The sequence below is a fragment of the Glandiceps talaboti genome, chromosome 1, assembly GCF_964340395.1.
Source record: "Glandiceps talaboti chromosome 1, keGlaTala1.1, whole genome shotgun sequence".
Taxonomy (NCBI): domain Eukaryota; kingdom Metazoa; phylum Hemichordata; class Enteropneusta; family Spengelidae; genus Glandiceps; species Glandiceps talaboti.
In genome coordinates, this window is record NC_135549.1 from 34,040,139 (window position 1) to 34,051,306 (window position 11,168).

An 11,168-nucleotide genomic window follows, 5' to 3' on the forward strand; every position below is an offset into this window, starting at 1 on the left:
TTAACAATAACTATTGAAAGCATAGTGGAGTTGTCTTTATCAATTATTAATGATTACCTAATTCTCATCAGTATGGTCACTTTAAGATAAGAAAGTTAATTCTGAAGGAGTTGCCATTGTGTCTGTAATTGTAAGATTGAATTGTAAGATTTGACCACTAACATACCACTAGGCAGATATTTAAAGTTACAATATTTGATACTATACAATCAGTATAAGTTTGAATTTCATATAATTTTAATATTTAAATTGACTGAAGTTGGCAAAATTGCATAACTGATGGCTCTGTTATAGAAATGTATACCATATTGCAATTACAAGTTATTGTTTGTGGTATTATGAAAATAGAAAATCAGTAAGAAAAATCCAAGTTGCATATTCCAGTCACTGAGCTAACATTTGGTACATACTGAAAACCTTGAAATCCTCAGATTTAACATATATTTCACCTACACAAATATATATATGGGTTGTCGGTGGCCAAGTGGTTAAACCACTTGCCTCTTACCACTGCGGTCGGGGTTAAATTTACCACGCTGTAAGTAAGAAGAGTGTCGTTCAGTTTGACTCTACCGAACAACGCAGGTTTTCCCCGGGTACTCCGGTTTCCTCCTGCATTAACACTGAACCCATGAGGGATGGCCCTCACTGGACTTCTTGGGAGACAAGTGTTTAAATGCTTAAAGAATTATCCAGTATAAATAAAGATTATTATTATTAAATATTGAAAAAGTAAAATTTTTAATTCAAAACACTGTTACATACTTAGCCAGTTCCTATATCGTTACATTAAGTATCTACATCAACAAAATATTCAAAGCCTTTACAGTAACATTTTTATGTTGTAATATTATTGATTTGATATGCAGCCATCTTAACAAATTGCCACATATTTGATATTAAAGAAAGTTTTAGTGGTCATAATTACAAGCTAGCCAACAAAACTAGTAAGAAAGGATGTTAACAGCATATTTCATTGTGGTTTAGATAATAATAAAGTTAATCTTGAAACACTGAAATCAGTCCTTTATATAAACAAAACCAACTCTTTATCATAAAGTCTCGCATTATGCAGAAGCTATAAGGTTTGGGTGTCAATAAGTTTTGGAAGATGATTCAGCATGATCAAAGATATATGATTAGACACTGAGATGAAAGACAATGCAATCCATTTTGAATTGAAAGCCAGTTTGAAATATTTGGGTTGAGAGTTATCTTATAAATTTAGATGAACCACATCTTCGTAATGTTCTGTGCAGATTCCGATTCTAAGCACATAACTTGCAGATTGAATCAGGTACATGGAATAACACAGAGAGAGAAGATGTTTTAATTACTGTAAAACATCAGTTAACCAGATTTAAACTGAATGCCTCCCGTAAGGGAATCACTAATTAAGTAAATAACTCATTAAACTAAAAAAAATATGGTAACAGGCTTTGTTTTTGGACAAGCGTGCTTTCATAGTATGTACGTGCCAAATTATACGGAATTTGAAGAGTGCATGATACTGCTTAATTACTTAATATCGTTCAATATTCAAAATACTCATTAAAAGTAAAACTTGTAGCAACAAACTTCATAGGACAGGTGCATATTATTATGGTTGATATATCTACCATATTGTATGAAATTTGAAGCTTGCATATTTAAGATACAGCCTAGTTGCCTAAAATCATTAATTAGGCAATGTTTTCATTAACACTAAGCTATATGAACACAGTTTATAGGACATATCCACTTTTTTATGTTTAACATATGTACTAAATTATATTGAAAATTCAAGTATGCATTCTTATGGTATATTCTAATTAGCGAAAATCATTAATCAAGCAAATTAGTTATTAACACTGTAATGGTACATCAACAAACTTTATAGGGCGGATAAACTTTTGTTATGTTTAATGTATGAAGTAAATTATATTGAAATTGAAGTATGCAGTCTTAAGATATATCTTATTTACCGAAAATAATTAAGTATGCAAATTATTCACTAAATCTTGAAGCGAAATCAACAATTTTTATAGGAGATATGCATTTTGTTATGTTTAACGTATGTACTATATTGTATTGAAATTGAAGTATGCATTCTTAAGATATAGCCTAATTACCGAAAATCATGAAATATGCAAATTATTCACTAAATCTTGAAGCGAAATCAACAATTTTTATAGGAGATATGCATTTTGTTATGTTTAACGTATGTACTATATTGTATTGAAATTGAAGTATGCATTCTTAAGATATAGCCTAATTACCGAAAATCATTAATTATGCAAATTATTCATTAACACTGTAAGGTACATCAACTAACTTTATACATACACAATTTCTTATGGTTAATGTATGTACTGAATTGTATTGAAATTGAAGTATGCAGTCATAAGGTATAGCCTAATTACCAAGAATCATTAATTATGCAAATTATTCATTAACACTGAAAGGTACATCAACAAGCTTGACAGGACATATGCGATTGTTATGGTTAATGTGTGTACTGAATTATATTGGAATTGAAGTATGCATTCTTAAGATATAGCCTAATTACCAAAAATGATTAATTATGCAATTTATTCATTAACAGTTGTAAAGTACATCAACAAACTTGATAGGACATATGTGTGTTCTTATGGTTAATGTATGTACTAAATTATATTGAGTATGTAGTCTTAAGATATTACTTAATTAGTTGATTTCATTGAAATACAAATTTCCCTAATCAAACATACAGATCTGGCTCAACACCTAATTAGGTCTAGCCATTACCCTAAAGATTATATATTCCAAATTTCATTACAATTGAGCCAGTCAATTTTTAGAAAATGATGATACAGACACACGGACAGACAGACAGACAGACAGACAGACAGCCAGACGGACAGTCAGACGGGCACACAGACAGACATTCCCCTTTTACTACCTCCTGTACACTTACAGGAGGTAAAATGAATTTCAGTAACCTATATTCAGACATTAGGCAAATCTTAATTCAATTGTATTACATTGCATTACAGTCACACTTTGATAAGTTTACAAGACAAATCACCAATATTCTGACTTTGAGAAATATTACACTTTTTTACACTTGTCATTCAAAATCCTAGTCGGCAATGAATATTACGTTATACCAGCATAATGATGGTGCAAATCCAGAGATCTGATTGGTTAATACTTCTAACTAACACGTATAAAATAGTGATAATTCACAGTTAGTGTAACTCTAGGTGGCCCTGAATGAGAATAGTATACCGATTTTTTGATCGCTGACGCTCATGTGTGTATGTCGTCAACTGGTCAAAACCTATGGTTACACCATACCCAGGGTGGGGTATATACCATGTTGGACACAGCTATTACTACCACATTGATTTATTTTGTCTTGATATGTTCTTTATTTATTAATTTTTCTTCTGTAACTCTTCTAGTCCGTTTGCTGTATATTTATACATATGTACGGTACTCCCTAAGGCCAGTGAACAAAGTCCCTAATGAACCATATATATATATATATATATATATATATATATATATGTGTGTGTGTGTGTGTGTACACTGAACAGATGAGATAAACTATCATACCATCAACTATTTATTTTTTAAATGTGAACCGATTTTTAATGCAATCAAAGACAAGAAACGTATGAAAATAATTTATTTTATTGATATTAGAATTCTTGTATGTGTCTTACACTTAAGATCTCTGAACGGAAACCAGATTAAAACACTTGATAGCGGCATCTTTCAAGACATCTCATCATTAGTTGAAATGTAAGTATTGGCATTTATTATGTAAAATTACCAAATTTCACCAAAATCGTTTAAAAGTTACGATGCTTATAATAATTAAATAATACTGTATACTATTTTAAACAGTAATAAATTATTATTATTGTAGTTGTTTAATTTGAATCTACCCTACCTGGGATAATGTTCAAACGTCTGTTGCCATGGTAATCAAAATTATTATAATGCCGAATTTTGCAAACGTTATTTTCTTGAGGGATTTTTTTTTAAATAGAAAAAATACATCTTTGCTTATGACATTCATGAGTCTGAAATGGCAATATTCAATTATATTCCTATGTTGTCACGGTAACATCCCTATAGCAATACATATACCAGATATAAACTGAATGCCGCACGTAAGGGCAAATAAACCCATTGTGTTTTGTTCCTACACACTATATAAAATTTGAATATAATGCCTAATTATCGAAAGATGTTTGATGTATGATGTACCAAAATATATGGCCAAAGTGTTGTATAATTATCCAAAATCATTACATATGCAAATAACATATCACTATCAAAACTATAACAAAATGTACACTTTGTTATATATATAATCAATGAATACTCCAAATTATATAAAATCTGAAGCTTGCATTTTCGGATAACTCTTAACTGCCGAAAATCATTAATTTATGCATATATACTCCTTGTAAGGCATGTGGGTAAACTTCATAGGACAGGAAGGCATTATTTTGGTTAATATGTAGCTTAATTGCCAAAATTCATTAATGTATGCAAATGATTAATTAGAATTAGAATTAGAATTAGTTTGTTTATATAGCGATATGTCAACGAAAACATTATCCACACCGCTTTACAATAATACGCAAATGTAAAAGAAGACAGAAGTAACCAAAATCAATCCGAAAAAATATAAATGTAAATAGTCTAAGCAGGGTTCGTAATAATAGATAGTGACAGTCCGACAATGGAAATGGTGTGTAGCAATGTTCTCGATACCAGCTCTATTATTACCGCTCTAGAATTTACCGAACAAGTGAGTTTTAAGTTCCGCCTTAAACTTATCATAGGTGACTGCATTTCTAAGGTCCAGTGGTAATGCGTTCCATTTTTTAGGACCTTGAACACTGAATGTCCTGTCTCCAAACGTTTTACGGACCGTTCTAGGAACATGGTAGGAATCTTCCACGGTGCTACTTGATCTCAGACCAGCGTGCTTGACCTTGGAAGGAGTTAACATCGATATTAAGTAGTCCGGTGCTTCATTTTGATGACATTTGAACATTAAACAACATATTTTATATCCGGAGGTTCATTAAAATCTTAATAGCTTTGGAAGCAGGCTTTATACTATATGTGTGCTTTGTTATGGTTGGTTTATTATATTGAAATTTAAGTGTGCATTACGATATAGTTTAAGTACTGACTGGATTTAGTCTTCAGATTGTTGTTCCTTGTTGAAAAGAAAATTTTCTGCGCTACCAGACTTGGCATTTTGTATCCATTAGTTATCCTTGGCGACTTCATTAATATAATAAGTACAACTTTGGAAATCCGGACGACACGCTATACAAATCCGCTTCTACAAAAGTTCAGCTTGGCGTATTTTCAACTCTCCGTAACTTTCACTAAAGTCCAACATTTTAGATACTGCAAAAATGTAAACCTCAACTGACATCTCATTTTGTGCCAGTAAAATCAATTTATGAAGCATATTTGATCCCCGGAAATTTTGGTCCTGTAATTTCCTAAAACAAAAAACAAAAAACAAAACAGAACACTTAAAAATATATATTTTGGTTGTATGTAATCCTTGAAAAAAATCTGGTTTGGCGAAAAACAAATCTAAATAAAACCTGTTAATCAATAATCTCAAAAAAACGAAACTTGCTTGAGTTAAAGAAGTGTTAACAGGTAATAAAAATGTGGATTCCATCGAAAAAAAACTACACATAAATTACGCTCAATTTAAGAATAGGTACTAGGTGGGGTAGGTAGATTTTATATATATATATATATATATATATATATATATATATATATATATATATATATATATATATATATATATATATATATAAATAATATTTTCATATGTGACTGTCTAGTCCAGGTAGTTATGTTTTCCATATGGTCGCCATGTTATTCGTTTCTAACCATCAGATGTACAGCAATTATAGATTGGAAGAACAGTTTTATATTTTCCATTAAAGTCGATGTCAGATTTCGCATCCATTATTTCTTGCAAGACTTCACACATTTTTCGCGATTTTATTATTTCTCTCTTAAATACGCAAAAAGGCTACGTTTGGAGTCGGCCTGAAAACTAGGTGGCGTCCGGTAACCGGGACCAAACATTTTGATTAAGCCTTAAAACCATACCATTTTAAAAAGGTTTTTCGAAAATCTTAGATTTTATCACGCCCGCTCGAGGTCGCCCAAAATCTTTGAACAATTTTTTTTCGATACTGAATAATCGATCGATATTGTACCTCTCAACTGCTGACAAAATGTTTTGAGGAATACCATACAAATAATTACTACAGAACAGCAAGGCACATTGCTCTTGTGTCATAGACAATTTATTAGTCATTACAGAACATGCATTTGTGAAGTCGATCAGTTACACCAGTATACAGCATTGAATAAGTTAATTTCAGGAAGATTTTTGTGTACGTTCGATTTGAATTATTATAAGTTATAGGTTATTTACATGTAAATGGGCACAATTAGTGATGAATTAAATATTATGGTTTACACTTATATTCATATACAGAACTAGTACCAAGCTGCTATGACTTGAACCGTGAATGACAACCTTTGCATCAATTGTGTGTGTAAAATGTCAACCTTTACACCTCCTACACATCAAAAAGTGACAGGCCTTTAAAGTCTCCCAGTTTTTTTTATCATGTTAAACCCCTTAATTTGTCCAATTTATTTGCATCTTGCTCCCTCCTCCCTACATGGGGTAGCTTGTTATATTGACTTAAAAAGGGGTTCTATGGAAACATAAAGTGCATTTGAAAATGTTATGTTTTAGTCAAATATTTCTGTAACAATAAAAGTTTATTGAGTATGATTCAATATCATGCAATAACAATCGAGTTTACACCACCCCACATGGCGTAGTTTGTTATGCTGAATTCAAAAGATGTGGTCATTTTAGGGACATCCGTTGTCTTGATAACGAAATTTATCATAATATGCGGATTATATTTCAAAAAGTAACAAATCATGAAAAAAAAATCATAAACAATATATCCATATAATGTGGATTTTGTGCATAATTAATAATAACGGGGACAAATAATTTGTTAAGGCTTAATAATAGTAAAAAAAAAGATTTATATAGCACCTAGTATCTATCAAGTGATGTTCACTGGTGCTATACAATAGATACTGTCACAGATAAGTTAGCTCTCTCGAAAGGTATATATCTTTAGTCTTCACTTGAAAGTCTGAATACTTGGAGCAGAGCGGACAGTGCTTAGCAGTTAGTTCCAAATAATCGCGGGGCGTAGCTGAAAGACCGATCTCCATATGATTTAAGCCTTGCCCTTGGGAACCTTGAGTGTTGTATGACTTGAGCGCAGAGATCTTGTAGGGTTTTTAATGACGAGCTAAGTTCAGCAAGATATTGGGGGGGGGGGGGTGAGACCATCTTAATAATTTATTGGCGAGAAATAGAATTTTATACTGAATTCTGATAGTGACCGGAAGCCAATGGAGATGCATCAATACGACGAACATGTAGATAAATGTTCTTACAGGTTCAAATAATGGATGTTGCGTAAAATAGTGTGTGGTACGTATCGAACATTAACCTAATGTTGCGAGCAGAGGCGGATGGTTGGATTGTGCTTAATCCAACATGTATGCTGTTAATTGCGGGAGGTCGCAAATTGAAGGAATATTCCGTATTTAAGATTTGAAGTAACGGTGGTTTAGGCAGCAACAGATTTATTTGGATAGGGAAATGATCAGAAAGATGAAGTTTGCCAATCATTGTAGATAGAATTATAGAATCAGTATTTGTAAATATCAGATCCAAGGCATAGCCGCGAGAATATGTAGATTCATTTACAAATTGCTTGAAGTTGAACGATTCAATTAGATCCTTAAAATTCTGAGTCTTTGGTTCTGATGTCTTCTCCCAGCGTCAATTGAAGGCACCGAGTATGACAAGGTTACCTGCATATGATGCAGTGACAACGTTACCTGCATATGATGTAAGTTTGACAATCTTATCTGCATATGATGCAGTATAGCAAGGTTGCCTGCATATGATGCACTTGTTTCCAGAAGAGATGCAAATTCATTGTGGAATTGATTTACGGTGTGTTCATTTTTGGTGTTACCAGGCGGTCGGTAAATGAGGATTACCTTGATAAGAATAACATTACTGCATATATTAGTTTCTACAGCTTCAAAGCATGTGGCATTAGATAGCGATTTCCATGATGTGATCATGATGGTTGACTTGTATGTAAGTGCAATACCCCTATCTGTTGATTTAACACGAGCCATTATAATAATAGGTTTACACTTTCTACTAATAAAACTGTATCAAACTAATTTATTTAAATATTTATCAAGTGTATAATAGCCCAATGGGCCCACGTGTGTCAAAACAAAAAATCAATTGGTGTAGAATGTCTTTGTAATTCGTTGTCGACTGCCTGTTTATCCTGTTTTTTTTTTTAATTTTGTTATTCACATAAGTTAATTATTAATGACCAAAACACAAATTTGTCAGATTTTCTAAACACTCTGTTATCCAAATGGAGTGTAAATCATTAAACAATATACATGGCAATATGGCAAACAGAATGTACATAAGAAATGAATTTTCCATGTAATTGTAGGATCATTGCAAACATATCGCAAAACATAGTTGTTGGATAACCGTGTGGAATTAAGATGTTAGTGGCCGAATTGGTAATGTTAACCGCTAATATCGAAATGTTTGTAGACAGACAGTGTCCCACTAGATTTCAAGATGCTAACAAATAAACCAACATTTCATCGGACTGATTTCGTTACGATATTACCAACAGCAGCAAAGCTCTGTGAAAAGAAAAGAAATCAAAACAAATATTTTAATATTGTTTGGTTCCGAGGCAATAACGGTGCATTATAAATGAAATATTGAACAATTAAGCAATTTTGCCAGTTAATTGATATGTTTGTTTGTTTGTTTGTTTGTTTGTTTGTTTGTTTGTTTGTTTGTTTGTTGTTTTTCATAAGTTTAACCACATAATCGTCCAATCCCGTTCGTTGATTATTACTTCAGGTTATCCCATCTTTACAATTGATTGCGCCATGGTAGCAATACATTTTGTAAATATTTCCAATTTCAGAGTGTCTGTAAATGGGGTAATCATGTAGACATCTCAAATAAATAAAAATAAAAAAATAAAAAAGTATTAAATTAAATGAAATGGGAAATGCAAAAATGTATTGAATTGTTGTCTGGCATAGTCAAGACTGCGAAATGTGGCGATGTTATGTTAGTGTGATATCTATAGTCAATTTTGTTCTATAGACAATTTCATAAATTTAACCAAAATTTAGAATGTAAATGCTTTGTTTTGTTTTCACTATTTTGTATTACGTTTACAGACACCTGGCTAACAACCAATTCCGAGAAATCCCTTTTGATGCTATCAGATCTCTACTCACTGCAAGACTACTCGATCTTAGCTATAACCAGATTACCAATCTAACACTTCAGGAAGCATTGCCAAATGTTTACGAACTGTAAGTAGAGACATATCCAATATTTTGTTCACAATTTGTTGTTTACTTTAAACGTTAAGTTGTATTATTGTGCATATGCGTTGATCATTAGTTTCATTACAATTCAACTGATCTATTACCGGTATTTCAATCGATTATGACCAAACAGTTTGACAGATGTCAAGGGGCAATTGAAGGAAGTAGTTGGAACTATGGTGTACTTAGTCTGTGAAATACGACATTCGTGCCATGTTATCAGCTATGGTACACGTCTGTAGTACTCTAAGTTCACGCAATCTTACTACCAATCCTATCTCTTCATAATTGACCAATCATGTGAAGGTCAATACCAATTTCGCGCCAATATGTATGGAATGTAGGAAAGCCTATATAAACCCTCATTTCTGTGTGATCAGTAGGAGTTTTGTTAGATGTCAATAAAGTACGAGTAGCTGTTCTTATAGTACTTGGTTGTGTGTGGACATCATTCTTTTCCAGAACCTATTTCTAAACAATCGACTTTTCCCAAGTTGTAATATAGTTGTAATAGATGTCTGTCTGAATACATGCAGTGATTTTGGTTACTTCCCGTTTTGTTATGATAGTGTCCGGTACTTGTAATGGCATCTTATTGGCATAAGATAATTTGTCTGAGTCAGTGTCCCAGCGTAATCCGAGGACACCTACGTTAAACTTTGTATTCTCTTCAAGTTTTCCATCTCTTTCAGCGAGGCTACCAATTGCGTTATAATTAGATGACCACTAGTGTAGTTTATATCCTCCAGTTTGCATTATTTCGTTCGCGTCTGTAGTATTTCCTTGTTTCTTGTGCGTCTTCAGTACCGGTGACAACGTTATCTACGTACATATTTTCACTGAGGTCGTTCGATGCCCATTTCTCAGAGTGGGTTTCCAAGTGTGTTTTTACGACAGCGTTTAAGATGAATGGAGAGCAAACAGCACCGAATATAACAGATTTGAAGCGATAAACCTTGAATGATGTCTCCGGATCGTTGGGATAGGATAGCCATAGAAACTTGGTGAAGTCACGGTCGCTTTGATCAAGTCGGACTTTAAGAAACGCTTTCTCTATGTCACTGACGATGGCAATGTTATTTTGACGAAATCTTAACAAGATAGCCGTAAGATCATTTAACAATGAACCAAAACATGCAGGCACAGCCATTACCTTTGATTACCAGATCAAACAGAGTCCATTATGTGGATTACAAATCAAACAGGCAGAAACGTTTATGTTACTGGTACTGAGAGTCATTGCTAATGTAGCGATACTTCTCGATTGTTTGACATCATGGTCATTTTGAATCGGAACTTAGTACTATAAGTGTGTACATATCTCGCCACAAAAATAGTAAGCTCAAACTATAATCATACAGAAGAGAGAAAACAATGATACATTTACATAGACAGATAGATGACGACAAACGTCCACATACAAACGTGCAGACAGAGACAGACAAACAAACAAAGAGAGACATACATATATTACAATTTCATAATCACGGTATACCGATCTATAAGAAAAGATCGGTGTTTAAAGCCAGTATCTACAGCCCCATTTCAATTCTGCCCAATCTCAGTAATATGTTCGAATCAATTGTACGAGCTCGGCTAATCACTTTCTTATATTATTATAAATACCCAATATGTAT

At 32.8% G+C, this 11,168-nt stretch overlaps 1 protein-coding gene across 1 annotated transcript; it reads right to left on the reverse strand.

Annotated features, from left to right (window-relative positions):
* Nucleotides 1-10,267: 10,267 nt before the first annotated feature.
* Nucleotides 10,268-10,681, reverse strand: LOC144436012 (uncharacterized). The gene has a single exon (XM_078124686.1). It carries the CDS (start codon nucleotides 10,679-10,681, stop codon nucleotides 10,268-10,270), a length of 414 nt encoding a protein of 137 aa, XP_077980812.1.
* Nucleotides 10,682-11,168: the final 487 nt, after the last annotated feature.